The following is a 16,452-nucleotide window of genomic DNA, read 5'->3' as shown; positions in this document are numbered from 1 at the left end:
TAGATCATCACCTTCTCATAAGCAAGAATCAGATATCTTTTTATATTCCACTGTGTTTAACACAATGTTGGAAATATACCTAATGCTCAAAATATTTGTGAATTACTTATTTGATTGACAGGTAAACAATAATAAATGACCTATGGACTTTTAATTTGGGGCATTTGAATAGATTTATTAGTCTGGGAGAGTTTCACACTAAGATCTTCTCATGCCTAAGGTTAGGCAACTTTGACAACTGCATTAATTTTTTAAATTCCATCACCCAGTCAGTCAATCAGCAGCTTTTCCTAAACACCTACTAGTATTGCTATCCAATTTTCTAAAGAATTATTTACTTTAGTAAATTATGGCTTGAATAACATAAACACTATATTCTCTATTCTGAAAAACATAAACTTACCAGGTATAAATACATAAGCCTCAGATATTTTATTTGTACAATCAATAAATACAAAATACTTACCTATGAACTGATAGAAATATGCCATAATATAAATCACCATAGTTCCTAAGACCTTAATAATTATGCTATTTTAGCTAAATATAGAATATTTATAGGATATTTTAAAGTTGAAGGCTGTTCCCAAACTTTACATAAGGAATTCATTCAATGGGGGATTTGTTTGTACTTGATACTGTGTGAGAGGTTATTCACAAATACTCAGAAGTCAACTTCCAAGAAATACATTAAGTTACCTAGTAACTAAAAAAAAAAAAAAAAAAGAAGCAATTTTCCAGCAAGCTGCCCTATGATCTTTAGTATCTTTAAACTGAAAGAATTTATAGACCTTTTCCCTTCCAGAATTTAGAACTTTTAGAATGCATTTGCCTCAAAATACCATAAAAATGTTATCATTTTCTATATATACAATTATGTTTTTTAAAAAAGCTGGGAAGTACTTATATATCCTAATTCTACAATAGAATTAGAAAATGCTATTATAGTAATTACATCAGAAAATATTAATGTGAAAGTAAAACTATATCTCTCTTATACTACCAACTCTGTATCAGCTAGGACATTTTCTTCTGCAATACCTAGAAATCATTATTAAAAAAATAAAGGGGGTAGGGAGATACATCGGCTCTTGAAACTGGTTAATTTGAGAGATAGGGCTACCTTTAGGCAAGGCTTGATTTAGCATTAAGAACCTAGGTTTTCTCTGCTCTGTATTTCACTATGGTACCTTCACCTTCTTCCTTGGACTCCACATATTTGTCTCCTAGCACACAGGTACTCCCAAAATGTCCACAGCATCCCCAAACCTCACATCCTCACCCCACCTCCTTCTACTGCATATCAGGTAGTGTATCCTGATCACCTGGGGTTCCTAGGCTTTGTGTATGTAGATAGATTGATCGATCGATCGATTGATCAATAGAATGCATATCCAATATGTGGGTTCAGTGAGACAGTAAAATAAACTTAGAGATAAAGACCAGATTTTTTTTAAAAATGGGATAGAATGGATTTTGAACTACCAAGGGTATCACATATAGTAACAATTAAAATTGTTTCTATAAAATTTTGTTTCACTGCATGTATATATACGGGAGTGAATATGTACTTAATTAAAACAAGCTTCCTACTACAGTCAGAAGTTTATTTGGTGTAAGCATAGCTTACAGTTCCTCAAAGTACTAGAAGAGCAATGTGATGCCTACCCATACCAGGAAGGGCCATCTGCTTTATTCGGCCCACCAATTCAAACGCTAATCTCTTCTGAAAATACTCTCACAGAAAGACATACCAAGAAATAATTTGCAGTCAGATATCTGGGCACCCCATGGCCCAGTCAAGCTGACACCTAAAATGAACCATCACAGGGGGAAGTGGAAGAATGTGAGCCAGGGACAAAGCCCTCAACAAGTCAGAAAATCAGTAAGCCTGTTGCATTGCAAATAGTTAGGAAAGACAAACACGAGAAAATCCACAAAAGAAGGAATCTTTAGGATGGAGTTTCTTCAGAACACCGTACTAAACTGGGGAGGGAGGAAGGGGAGGAGGAGTGTGGGAAAGGTGGCTTCAGCCACGGCAGATCAGGAGGTGCTGAAGGAGGACTTCGGGGAAGACACAGAGAACACAGAAGGAAGGCTGACCAATCATCTGCAAAGATGATCACCTATCCAAAGAGAAGGGTCCCCTTGGTACCATAATCATACTGCCCACCATCCCTTAAGATCCTCCATTCAGTTTCTCTAAGACATTTGTTGTGCTTCTCTTTTTCAAAGAGGTGGAGGAGATAACTGTGTTTCTGACCATTTGGACTATAAAATCAGGTCACAGCTTTTGTAGCTATTAAATGCAACTGCATTATTTTAAGGGATATTTCATTTTCTACTTGCACAGTTCTGTTTTGGGATTGTCTTATCTAGCTATTGGATTTTGTAAGGTAAAATACCCCCATATCTACAGAGTAGATTCAGTATCATCCATATTGTGAGGCTGTAAGACATCAATGTATCCAAGCCATTCTCACCCTCATTTTATATAAACTAGAACCTTCTTACTTTCTTTTTCTCACCCCCTCTCTTTTTCACTTCATGACTTTAATGGCAAAAACTAGAAACATATTTTCTCCCTATCCTACAGCACCATTATTGCCCATGTGCGTGTGGACACACACACACACACACACACACACACACACACACACACACAACCATATACCTCTCCGTATTGCACAGAGACATTTTCCAGACCCTGCTTTTGCAACTATGACAAAATTATCAAACCCAAGATTGAAGAGTGGCCCAATTATTATTTTCTCTTAAATATTTCTACTTTCTCATGGGTATTAACACAATCGGTTTAGATATTTTAGATATGGACATTTTTAATAATAATTGGTACCAAATTCCCTAAACTATATTCTTCACTTCTTTCAAGAACTTACACTCCCCCGTGTGGCAATTTGATGACAAAAAAAAAAAAAAAAGAAAGAAAGAAAATCAGGATCCAAAAGATGGAATCACAATTCATAAATCATCCACAAGTTAAACAACAATGGTATGTCTTGCTAGAAAAAGGCTGTCAACATGAAAAGTCACAACATTCTTTTCTTTCATTATAATCTGTATAATACATGACCCTTAAAGCTACTGGGCTAAGGGCTAATATTTGGCAAATGTGCTAAAACAGAAATTTAATATCTGAAAATATTTAGAAATGAACTAAAAGGAAAGTCTTATGTTACTTTAACAAACATTTATTGAGTGTTTACTCTTTGACAAGCATTGTTCTAGGTGCTTTATAATATTTTGGGTACTTAATCTTTGCAAATTTTAACAACAATTTGTAAAATCTTATGAGGTAGATGCTATTATTTTCTCCAAGTTAAGAGAAGCCAACGGGAACCTTAGCGAGATTAAGAAATTTGCTTAATGTCGCATATTTTAAAAATATAACTAGTGAAATAAAGAAAAAAAATTGCTCCTGAAATAGTGAGAAAGAGAAATACAAAGTCCAGCAAATTTTATATTCAGATCAATTCTATATTACTACCTCTATTTATAGAACATTAAAAATCAAGATAAAAATTTGGCTTCAGTAAATACAAAATGGTGGCTAATTTTATGAACTACTTTAAACTATAGAATTAACGTATTCTAAGTAATAAAATTTCATACTACGATGTCAAACTAGAATTGCTGAAAATCTTGTTTAATTAAATATAAATCAAGTTTTATTTTGTCAGGCTTTATTCTAAAGATCTTAAAAACGGAATGTAGACACCAAAGTTTTTTTTTGTTTTTTAAATGATCTATCAGGTGTCTTCCCCACACCATCCCCTCTGCTTTTCTAGGCCTAGCTTGGTTGAATATCGGGACACCTGAACAGTAAAACAGTAGTATTTCCCCACCACCATCATTGCCAGGAAAAGTGAGGAACCCCAAGCAAAATGACCCCCAGTAACACTTCTCTAAAGGATGCCAGGAGACAGATTTGGTGCACTGAAGCTGCCTCATGGTCTGCTACCCTCACATGCATAGAATCTAAGGATTCCCCTTGTCCTTGTCACTTACTATAGACAAAATGGCTTCCAGATGGCCCTTTCTACTCAACATAAGGTCGTCTTCCCTTCCTGGAAAGCTGGATGTAATGCATGAGAAATACAGGAGTTTGGAATTCTTGAACCCTCTTTAGAGTAAAGCCAGACTTCAGGGAGTAAAGTGAGAACACAGGAGAGACACCACCGTGCTGTGGGTCCCCCCACCGCCCAAAAGCTACTTCAGAAGCTGACCAAGAAAAATCTGCTTGAGGAACCAGTGAGGGAGGGGCCTGCCTGGAAAGCAGTCAAAGCCCACAGGCAGTGCCCTGCCCTACTGCAAAGGAAGATGGGTTCAAAGCCTATCTGGAGCTAGACCAGAAGTCTGCTTGCTTATCTACTAAGCTGAAAGCAGGCAGATGGAGCCTTAGGAAGCAACCATGTATGGAAACGGCAGACAAAACACAATCAAGAAGAACCAGCGCCGTCATTAGAAATGATGAAAATGTCACCAATGATTCAGATGGACAAAATAAGCTTTCATCATCTGTATGTGAGAAATAGCTTGATGGTGAAATATTTCCAGATATTAGCAAGTCTATGGTTATATGAAACTTTATCCTGTAGTTGTTAACTTTCACACACAAGCACGGGTCAATAGGAAAATTCCCTCATCTTAAACCTGCCATTCCTAGACAACACTCTGAACCTCCACCATACACGGTTATGACATAGATCACATTCCATTAACAACATGAAACTAGTCATGATTCAAATCAAAGCATTCCATCCCTAAAGGAGAGAGGGATAAAGCTGTAAGCCTGAAATACAAAGTGTATCCAGTGCATTTTCAGTAAAGACAAGTTCATAAAATAAACATCATGTCAATAACATGCCAGGACATATTTATTAAGGGATACTTGAGGAAAACCTATGCATATTTACAGTAGATATTGCTTCAGTAGTGATGGCCTGCTCCATACTGTCATATTTATTCACAAGGGTAGCTTATCAGTGAATGATGCAATTATTCAAGAAGACTTTTAGGATGTCTGCGGCTGGTCCCAGTCTCAGCCTAAACAAGACTATACAGCGTTAGCGACTGAGCATCTGCAGTGTGGGCTGAAACTGATGTCACAGCAGTGCACACCCTAATAGGAAGCTTCTCAAAGCATGCCCATCATCTTGACTCATTTTTCCTTTTTGAGCCGCATGAGCTCATTAGGGAATATGAAGCAACACATCAGTCTACATAGCAAAATCACAAAAACCTTAATTGCTAAAAAAAAAAAAAAAAAAACAGTCTCACCCCAAGTTTCTCTCCTAATACAGATTTATAAACATTATCTTTTTACTTCATGTTTATCTCAGAGCATGGCACAATGCTGACTTCCAATTAGCCCACAGGTGTTTTATGTTTCTTCTAGGGTATCTGCTTTAAGACTTTAAGATCTGAGACAACCACCTCAAGGACACACAGTATTCAGAGATCACTGTGCATAGAATGTGAAGAAAAGATGCTGTGAAGTTTGGAAAGACAGTGGTGTATATTCTCTTTAAAAACAATGAATTCAAATTCACATGTCCCTGCTCTACCTCTACCCAAGCTTGTGTTATGTCAGCATCCTTGGACCTCAATTTCCTTACTTGCAAAATGGGGAAAATAATACCACCCAGTAATGTTATGAAACTGAAGTGAGACAGTGTATGGGAAGGGGCTTTGTAAATTTAAAAGATCTATATAAACAAAAGGTGATACAGTCAAAATTGGTATCCATTTCACACATCCAGACAGAGCTCTAAGAAGCATTCCTGTTCAACTGATCTGACAAAATCAGCATTGTGGGTTCTAATGCCAAATTTAAAAATGCATTAGTTCACTTTTACTTCAAATCTGATGTCAGGAGTTTAAGTAGATTGATTTTCTTCATATATGGTGAAAGCTCTCACTTAGAAGATGAGATTCTGTCTCAAAAATCCTTATTCATGTGTTCAGATTTTGCTATATGAGTCTCATAAGCCCAGTTATTTAAAAATTCACACACAGGAAAATAGAAACTCTTTGGACAATTTCAACAACTTAGTTCTCAGCATTCTCGAACATTCTGGCTCCCAGTTTGCTTTTAATTTGAAAACTTACTTGTCACCATCATGGTAGCACAGTTCACATTACAAAATAAAATGAAAGAAAACTGTCAATCCAAATATATGTACAGTGTAAAGATCTGTGGCATCATGTAAAGCAAAAGGACACCATCTTGGTTTTGGAGAAATATGAAATGTAAGGAAAACATCATGACATCATGGGGCTGGCCAGTTAGCTCAGTTAGTTAGAGTGCAGTGGTATAACATCAAGGTCAAGGGTTCGAAAAAAAAAAAGAGAGAGAGAGAGATAAAACAGCATGGACATAACTAATAAATTTTTAGTTGTTTATTATTTACATATCATATTCTTATTAACAGTAGCTAAAAAATGACCTACAAACCCCCTCAAAATGCATGAAAACTATTTAATGGATATGAGGGTATAGATGCTAAGGTGATAAAAATAAGCTGGGTATGAAATTTCAAAATTTTTATGTGTCCTGAAAACAATGACTAAAACAGAAACACATTCCTGTCATATAGATGACATGTAAGGGATGTAAGAGGCATAAGGCAAATAAAAGTTTCATTTGTTAAATGTCTCTATCAATTCTGAGCACCTAATCTAAAAAATGAAGTAGGATTTGATTTTTTCTGAGCTCTCATCCAGTTTTAACACTCTAAAATCCCTGTAAAATTGGGCAGTGTTATAAAGTCAGACTGTGATGGGCTTTTAAAGTCAATCTGAGTTGGACTTAGTCTTAAGGACAAGGAGGAGCCACTGAAGAACGGAAGAGAAGGGTAATTTTCAGACCCTAATACCTCAAATGAAAGTGCTTTCATATTGTCTCCTTGAGCTGCACAATAACTGTGAGCAGGTGGAAAATTTGGGGTTCAGAGAGGGTAAATTCTTTTCCTGAGTTCACCCGGCAGGTAAATGGCAGGTATGAAACTCACACCTCCAGCCTCCTAGCCAGTCCTCTAGGCTCTATCTAATGGTTTTCAAAAAGTGTTCCAGGACACTCCTACACTGTTGCTGGGACTGTAAATCAATACAGCCACTATGGAAAACAGTATGGAGGTCTCTCAAACAACTACAGATAGATCTTCCATACGATCCAGCAATCCCACTTCTGGTTATATACCCAGAGGAATGGAAATCATCATGTTGAAGGGACACCTGCACTCCCATGTTCATCGCAGCTCTGTTTACAATAGCCAAGATGTGGAACCAACCTAAATGTCCATCGATGGATGATTGGATAAGGAAACTGTGGTATATATACACCATGGAATACTACTCTGCCATAAAAAAAGAATGAAACTCTCCCATTTGCAACAACATGGATGAGCTTGGAGAAACTTATGTCGAGTGAAATAAGGAAAGCACAGAGGGATAAATACCACATGTGCTCACTCATAAGTGGGAGCTAAGAGAGAAAGAAGAAAGGAAAGAAAGACCACAGTGGTGTGTTGGACTTGCAGAGGGAGAGAACATACCTAGTGATACAAAGTGGAGTGGGGGAGAGGAGAATGGGAGGGAGGTTGGGGATAATTGAGTGGGGGACACAGGCTGCAATCTCAATTTGTGGTAACGGGCATGCTGCCAGTATGAATCTGGCCTTCACATCTTGGGCACTAGGGGTGACAATCAGCTTTGTATTGCATGAATACTCATAACCAATTTAAAAAATAAAAAGTGTTCCAGGGATCCCTGAAGTTGTGAAAAGGGGCTCAGGCCTGTTGTTAGGAGCACATTTCCAAGGATGAATTTCTGGGACCTGGCTTAGTTTGCCCCACCTCCTCACCCCACATCGGAATCCCTGGGGATGCATTCATGTGTAGTTTACACTAATCCTTTCAAATATTTATCTTTTCATTTACTCCTACTCTTTGAAATCAATTGGCTGGTCTCAATTCTCTCTTCCTCCTAAACTTATTGATTTGGTCTCCCCAAATCACACGTTTTAAAGAATGGTTACCTCTCCTCCTTTTCATTCCCTCTCACTTAAATATCACCTTGAATATGACCTCATATTACCTTCAGTATCATCAAGAGGACTCTTCACATTGGGGTTAATACAAAGGGTTGTAAATACTCCTGGCTGATACACTGTAGGGAAATGGAGTGTCTAACCTGTTAGGGACAGTGCCAGAGACAACCAGGGCTCATCGCTAGGAACATCCATGTTCTGTGACTCCACCTTAGATTAACAAAAGCTGACTAGAAGTAACACAGGATTCTAAGTAAACTAATAAACAAGAGTCTAAGTAAACTAACAAAATCAGTGAAATAAATGGTACACTGAAGGAAATAACTTATGAAAAACTGAAACTTCCTTTTCTTTCTCACTCCTCCGGCCCCCATCTTCATCTACAAGCAAGGAAATGAACAGGCAAACATAAAACACAAACCACAGGGAACAGCCTTGACTGCCTTCTGACAAATACCTTTGCATCAGAAGATATCCTGAGAAAGTCAGAGAACTAGTTATAAAGAGGAAAAAGCATGAAGGTAATGAATGTAATTTAGTCAGTAAACATCCGCATTTCTTTCCCACCTCTGAACTCTCAGCAAGTACGACCTCTCCTTAACCTTCATCTTAAGAAAATAGAAGGTCATGTAAGCCAAGCCAGGGTCCTTGAAGATTTTAGAATAATATTTACTACTATTCTTCAAAAAGCCTCTGGCACACTATTTTTTTTTTCAGTGGAATTAATTTACATGATTGAATTTGAAGCCCGCTACAAACATTGGAAGTCCACTCTCAGTCCACCGTAAGGACAAATCACTCACTGTCCAGATGCCCATATACGGCCAGGCTTCCTATAAGCGTGACAGCTCAGTGTATGCATTGCGTATGGGTCTTGGCTCTGAGTCACATTCCTCTGGTATGTTTCCCTGGGAGCTTTGATTTCCGCTTTGAGGGCTGGCACTGACTCCTTCTTGCTCTTATAAGAAAATGTCTACAACTGAAAGTTGAAAATGTGCAAGATTCCTTCTTTAAGTACACAAACACTCCAAGTCTGGCCACTTTCCTGTAGACGTGCCAGGTTTTCTCTATGTCTGCTGATACCTGATCAAGTAACTTTTTTTTTTTAAGGGGGATAAAACAACAAAAAACATAAGGGAAGGAATGTAGCTGAACATCTTACAAGACTTAACCAAACGTCCTGTACAAATGATGCCCTAGTAGACACACACACATACCTTATATAGCTTGGTAAACAGGGCTCAGTGGCCAGCTTAGTGAATTCCTCATTTTACCAGGGGGAAAAAATGTTCTCTGAAAAGCATTTGCTAGATAAACACTTGCATACAAGTCAAAATTAGTGCATCTTAACCATTTTGCACAGAAATTCAAAGAAGTTTTTCTCTCATTTCTGACCTGCTGTCAGTCAAAAGGGTGGGGATAAGTCAGAATTGGACGAAGTTATAAGAGGCCACTATTTCCACTTTACTGCCCAGGAGCACACAAACATTTGCTGAGTCATTTATAATAGTGCAAGAATTCAGATCCCAAGGTATGAATTAAGGACGAAGTGTCACCCTTTCCCTTTGAATTTCTTGGCATTTGATGGTCTGTATCACAATAAAAACATACTTTTGCGTCTGTGAATGTCTTGGGTGTCTTCTCTCATATTCTCTCTCTCTCTCTCTCCCCCGCCCCGTCTATGTCATTCTCTTAATAACAGTCTTTTATTTTAACCCCTTCAAAAGAGTTTTGACCATAAATCCTCAACCTAACCTTATAATGCACAGAATATTTCTCTATTCTATTTCATATGTTCTGTATATGTCAAGATACTTATTTTCTCTTAGCCAATATTAAAACCATCCATTTGGAGCTGAATATTGATTTTTTGAGATTTTGAAGGACCACACAAATTTTACAGTAAAACAAAACTTTTTTTTATAATGTCTTAACATTTTTAACAACAGAGCAGAACTGTAATACTCTTGCAATATATAAAGAGACAAAATCAACAAAGATCAAAAAACATAAAGAACCAATTCCCTGAGAATTTTCCTCTATTTAATCCTCATTGAACCCTATAAAATACAAAATTCTTATTATTATCTTCATGTTATAAATGGAAACCGGGAAATATGGCTCCTCCTTGTGACTTCCCCAAGATTTGTGAATGGCAGAATACAACCCAGGTCATCCAACTATAACCCTGTCCAGCAATTTATCCACTCCATGAATGACAGTCTCCGCCCCGTGTGCATGAAGCTGATGGTGGTAGCTCTCAGACACTCCTGAGGATTCAAAAATTCCCCGTGTCCTCCCATCTACCTCACTATGAGAGCTCACCACCCAGCCCACATCCCACCTCCTTCAATGAGGCTCACGCTTCACATCCCTACCCTTCCCCATCCACCACACCTTTCCAACCATTAGTGGTAGATGTAATTGAGGGTTTAGGTCTTGAAAGATTTCACTGCGGCTTCCCACATATTTTGGACTTTTAAAATCATCCACATGGGAAGAAAAAGTTGGTGGCCAAGTTGCCTTTAATACACATGTGTCTATTAACATAACTTGGAATGTTCCTTCTTTAAATAGGAACTATTAGGCCTCTTCTTTTTGAGGAATGCTTGGAAAGAACATTAAATAACAATGATGAAGATTCTTCCTGCGCTTCAGAGGCCCCCCTGCTGGCCATTCACACTGTGGACATGCAACTACACTGTACAGCATGTGGCTTGCTTAACGAGGTAACTGTGTACAGGTGATGTGCTATACTGAAGGTGGGGTGGCTAATTTTTTTCTTGGCTATTTTTCAATAGAATAAATTGACACTTTAAAAATGTGGCCCGTTTAAACAAGCTGTTTTCAAATTATAAATCTACAGTGTGTTCTTTATAAAGCTTGACTTTGCATCAGAAACAGATATGCTTATCTTAAACCTATAGTCTGAAGCATCAACTGCAAGGAATCTACTCATTGCTAACTCCAGTGTCAAATCATGTTGCATTAAGAAAGACAAAAACGGTGATGGCCCTAGAATCACTCTCTCTTTACATAAAATGGTAACTGGAGTTATTAACAAAAGAAGCTACTAAACAACATAGATTCTAAATGAAAGCACAGTTAATCGGATCCTTTAGTGAAACTGAGTAGCAGTATTAAAATATAAAGATATGCTTAGGTTTATTGGCCACATTTGACAACTGCAGGGGTAATAAAACCTATTCTTTCCTTGATCTGACCTCACTCCATTAGGCTGAGCCTCCTCGGGGAATAAGTCAATCATTATTCATAGATGTGTGGGGAATCACTGAAAATATAGTATTCACTGACACTCTTAGTTTTTAACTAGATACAACAGTACATTGTTCTTGTTATATAATCAAATTTTTCACTTTAAGACAAACCAAGTCCAATCCACATTTGAAGATTATAGGTTTTAGAATAAGAAAATTCACTCATTTCTCAAATACCCTAGCAGTGCTGTGTTTAAATGCCCCTTGTAAACCCCAAGCTTCTTCCTGGCCTCCTCCTGTCTGGTTCACCTCTCTTCCCACCCCTGTGTTCCCATCTCCACACCTAGAGCCTCTACCTACCCAACACATACTCATTTGCTCTAACATAAAAATAGACCCATTTTTCTGGAAACATTGACGGCCACTCATCCTTTTTCCCTCCCTTTACTCCCTACAGTAAAACTCCTACGTGTATTAGGAGAAAACAAAGCGAGAGTGCTGGAAATCTCCCCCAGGAAACTGCATCCTTACTCAACCCCCGCTGACTTCATTCTGTCTCTTGTCTGGCTGGGCAACCAAACCGTTATCCCAAGTGACAAAGGATCACATTCCTACATTTTGGACACAGAATTCAGGGCTTTGCAGGTAGGCCTCTTGGGGATTTCAAATGGTTAAAAGCAACTCATTCTTCGGCTCTCTGGAGAGTTTCAAGAGGCCTCTAAAATGAAAACCATGATAAAAATCATAAAAAGGAAACCCTTTCAATTTTTTTAGGAATACCTTGCTGTTCGCCTCTTTAGCTACCTATCTCCTAAAAAAGGATGTATGTCAGTAGATAGAAAGGGGCAAAGTATTAGAAACAGAAATTGTATAAAAACTAAAAACAATTGCCGATGTGTTGTGCGGCACACACATTTATATCGATATAAATGAGGAGTAGCGTGAAGAGGTAGGGGGGAAAGTCCTATTTGGTGCTAGAAATACTGCTCCTCTTTTTTTTTTTTTTTTTTTTTTTTTGGTGAGCAGGAGTGTGCCAGCTTTTGCAGACGGAGGAATGCTGAGTGTCAAGGGGTCAGGATCAATCCGGTGTGAGTTGATGAGGCAGGAAGGTGGGGAGGAATGCGAGGAATGTCCCTGTTTGTGTAGGACTCCATTCAGCTCATTGGCGCGCCGGGGCCGCCCGGAGCGTATAAAAGCGGGGGCGCCCGCCCCAGCCTCACACAACAATTCTTCCCCGCTCGAGAGGAGGCAGCCAGCGCAGCTCCGATCTCCGGCCATCGACCGCCTACAGCCCGACGGCAGCCGCCCCGGCCGACAGCCCCGCAGACCGCAGCCCAGCGCGTCCAGGCACCCACCTCCGGCCAGAGCCCGCGTCCCCGGCCCGGCCGCCCGCGCCGCGCTCACCCCGCCGCCGCCGCGCACTCCGTCCGCCGCGCCCCGACCATGTCCGCCGCCGGCGCGGGCCCCGTCCGCCTCGCCTTCGTGCTCCTCCTCGCCCTCTGCAGCCGGGTAAGCGCCGGGAGCCCCCAGCCGCGGCCGGCTGACCCTGGGGAGGGCCCCGGGGCCGCAGGAGAGGCCTGGGCGGCGCCGAGGGGCGTGCGCGCCGCCCGAGCCCTCTGACCGCCGCTCCCTCCCTGCAGCCGGCCGCCGGCCAGGACTGCGGCGGGCAGTGCCAGTGCGCGGCCGCGCCGGCGCCCAGCTGCCCGGCCGGCGTGAGCCTCGTGCTGGACGGCTGCGGCTGCTGCCGCGTCTGCGCCAAGCAGCTGGGCGAGCTGTGCACCGAGCGCGACCCCTGCGACCCGCACAAGGGCCTCTTCTGCGACTTCGGCTCCCCGGCTAACCGCAAGATCGGCGTGTGCACCGGTAAGCCCCGCAGCCCCCGCCCCTTGGTGTCCGGCCACCTCCTCCCTCACGCCCACCGCCCGCCAGGAAAAGAAACCGCTCCAAGCTGAGTCCCTCTGTCCAGCTGCGGCCAGCCCGCCCCCTGCAGCCCGGGTCCCGGCTCGCAGCCCTGACGCGCTCACGGGAGCGTGCGGGGAACCGATGCCTGACCTCCACATCTCCCCTGCCCCTTCCTCCCCTCCAGCCAAAGATGGTGCTCCGTGCGTCTTCGGTGGGACCGTGTACCGGAGCGGAGAGTCCTTCCAGAGCAGCTGCAAATACCAGTGCACGTGCCTGGACGGGGCGGTGGGCTGCGTGCCCCTGTGCAGCATGGACGTTCGCCTGCCCAGCCCTGACTGCCCGTTCCCCAGGAGGGTCAAGCTGCCTGGGAAATGCTGCGAGGAGTGGGTGTGTGACGAGCCCAAGGACCACACCGTGGTTGGCCCTGCCCTCGCCGGTGAGTTGAGTCTTTCTCTAAGTCAGTGCGCGATTCTCCCCCCCAGGGACTGAGTCCTAACTCTGCCAAGCGAAAGAGGAAAATATCTTATCCTGGCATTTGACCTTGTGTTTGTGTGCTCTGCTCTCACAGCTTACCGACTGGAAGACACATTTGGCCCAGACCCCACTATGATTCGAGCCAACTGCCTGGTCCAGACCACAGAGTGGAGCGCCTGTTCCAAGACCTGTGGGATGGGCATCTCCACCCGGGTCACCAATGACAACGCCTTCTGCAGGCTGGAGAAGCAGAGCCGCCTCTGCATGGTCAGGCCTTGCGAGGCTGACCTGGAAGAGAACATTAAGGTACATGTTCTGCTCCTGTTAACTGATTTTCATAGAATGATAGTAGATAGGACCAAAGTTAGGTCTCTTGCCACCCTGCTATTCTAAGCCAGTTATCTCCCAAAATATCTAACCTTTGAGCTGTTTTGCTGGAATGAGATTGTGTAATAGAAACCACCAGTTTTCCACTACAAAATTCTCCACTGTGTCAGTTAATTCAAGACATTCCAGGAGAGGCCATGTCTATTTTTGCAAAACCGGCCAATGAGACTCAAACTTCCACTCCTCAAAATATAAACAGAAGTCAGACAACATAAGACTAAAACAGAGGGTTGAAGAACACCACCCCCCTTGTGGAGTCATTGATTTTTCTCTTCTTCCTTGTCTTCCTTAGAAGGGCAAAAAGTGCATCCGTACCCCCAAAATCTCCAAGCCTGTCAAGTTTGAGCTTTCTGGCTGCACCAGTGTGAAGGCATACCGGGCTAAGTTCTGTGGAGTTTGCACAGATGGTCGATGCTGCACCCCCCACAGAACTACCACCCTGCCTGTGGAATTCAAGTGTCCCGACGGCGAGGTTATGAAGAAGAGCATGATGTTCATCAAGACCTGTGCCTGCCATTACAACTGTCCTGGAGACAATGACATCTTTGAGTCCCTGTACTACAGGAAGATGTATGGAGACATGGCATAAAGCCAACGAGTTAGAGACATTAACTCATTAGACTGTAACTTGAACTGATTCCACATCTCATTTTTATGTTAAAATGATTTCAGTAGCACAAGTTATTTAAATCTGTTTTTCTTACTGAGGAGAAAAAATTCCCACCAAATTCAAAACATTGTGCCATGTCAAACAAATAGCCTATCAACCCCAGACACTGGTTTGAAGAAAGTTAAGACTTGACAGTAGGACTACATTAGCGCACAGCATGAGAATGTATATTAAAGTGTGGCTTTAGGAGCAGTGGGAGGGCATCAGTAGAAAGGCTAGTACTGTCAGATGTCATCTTAAAGTAGTAATGTGCCTGCTATTTGGAGTGTGATTGAGAAAGAAAATTCTAGCATGCTCACTGACCTGCCTGTAGCTCCAGCGACAGCTAGGATGTGCGTTCTCCTGCCATCATCAGGCCGAGTCAAGTTGTTCTTTAAGTTAGAACAGCAGTTTCCACTCTGATGTTCTGATCCGACTGACAGTGTTCAGGAATCAGGATCCTGTCTATTAGACTGGACAGCTTGTGGCAAGTTAATTTGCCTGTAACAAGCCAGATTTTTTTTTATTGATATTGTAAATACTGTGTGTATATATATATATATATTTGTACAGTTATCTAAGTTAATTTAAAGTTGTTTGTGCCTTTTTGTTTTTGTTTTTAATGCTTTGATATTTCAAATGTTGGCCTCATTTTCTGAACACCATAGGTAGGACGTAAAGCTTGTCTGATAATTCAAAGCATGAAATGGATACTCAAATGGGAATTCTGCTCAGTTATAGTGACAGTCCATCAAAATAGATTGTTTGCTGAAGGTGAGGCAGGGATGTCCTTGGAAGTCTGATTTCTCGGTAGGAAACGTGGTTGTCTCACTTTTAATGAACAAATGGTCTTTATTAAAAAATGAGTAGCTCTATATTATAGCTGATCAGTTTTTCTACCTGGAAGCATTTGTTTCTCCTTTGACTATGACTGTTTTTTGGACAGTTTATTTGTTGAGAGTGTGACCAAAAGTTACATGTTTGCACCTTTCTAGTTGAAAATAAAGTATATATTTTTTCTATGAAGGGCTTGGTTATTCATTTATTCTTCTAAACATTTCTGAGTTTTCTTGAGTATAAATGGGAAGTTTTTATCTTAAGATAATTCACCAAAATTTTCTAAATATCTTTTATTATACTAATAAATTCGTTAATCAATAGAATGTTTACATAAACATACTTCACACTGAATCAAGTGTCAAGACTTGCAGGCATACACACAGAGTACACAGGCAGTTTTTATTCACAGTTCTTTTTAAACACTTTAAATTATCTCTAGATTACTTCAGTCTCCACTAACCCCTATTGTATTAAACATGGTCCTTTTTACATTTAGTCCCTCTCTAGCCATTGCAGGCTAATTTCCAACAACTTCACATCACAAACTAGTCTATGTGCTTTGTGCATGGAAAACATTTAGGTACTTTTTAATTTGTATGCTCTACTGTAGGTCTTTTTCTAAACTTCAATATCTTACTGTTAAATCAAAAATATGAAATGAAGTCTACATAAAAATGGAGCCATTTAAAAAGTCTTATTTCATATAGCTCTGTTTTCAGTTACCATGATAACCAATGACAAATAGATGATGGCATAAACAGAAAAGAGGATAAGCTAATCTTCCATTCATTAACATTAATAGAAATTTGTCTTAAAAGCAATTCTTCCATTTTCCCAAGTCATTGGCTTTATCAGACCTCAAGATCAATTGATCCTACCTTACCAAGTAATTTATGAATGATAAAGTGAAA

The 16,452-nt window shown here is 40.8% G+C and overlaps 1 protein-coding gene and 1 long non-coding RNA gene across 11 annotated transcripts in view; one reads left to right on the top strand and one right to left on the bottom strand.

The window, feature by feature from the left end:
• The window catches only part of LOC134378640 (uncharacterized), a 151,486-nt gene extending 138,542 nt beyond the window's left edge, over positions 1-12,944 (bottom strand). For 8 of the 10 annotated variants that reach the window (XR_010023672.1, XR_010023664.1, XR_010023665.1 and 5 more), the window contains exon 1: positions 12,694-12,944. This is a non-coding gene — a long non-coding RNA (uncharacterized LOC134378640). Of the gene's footprint in view, positions 1-12,644 lie in introns of all 10 variants that reach the window. The other 2 variants (XR_010023666.1, XR_010023670.1) reach the window with 1 other exon arrangement.
• On the top strand, positions 12,520-15,727 carry CCN2 (cellular communication network factor 2). The gene is made up of 5 exons (XM_063097935.1): positions 12,520-12,798; positions 12,930-13,152; positions 13,376-13,627; positions 13,760-13,971; positions 14,345-15,727. Exons 1-5 carry the CDS (start codon positions 12,733-12,735, stop codon positions 14,639-14,641), a joined length of 1,050 nt encoding a protein of 349 aa, XP_062954005.1. The 5' UTR covers positions 12,520-12,732; the 3' UTR covers positions 14,642-15,727.
• Positions 15,728-16,452: the final 725 nt, after the last annotated feature.

Source organism: Cynocephalus volans, chromosome 5, assembly GCF_027409185.1.
Source record: "Cynocephalus volans isolate mCynVol1 chromosome 5, mCynVol1.pri, whole genome shotgun sequence".
Taxonomy (NCBI): Eukaryota; Metazoa; Chordata; class Mammalia; order Dermoptera; family Cynocephalidae; genus Cynocephalus; species Cynocephalus volans.
The sequence above is the reverse complement of the archived record's forward strand: the minus strand, read 5'-3'. Positions and strand labels throughout refer to the sequence as shown.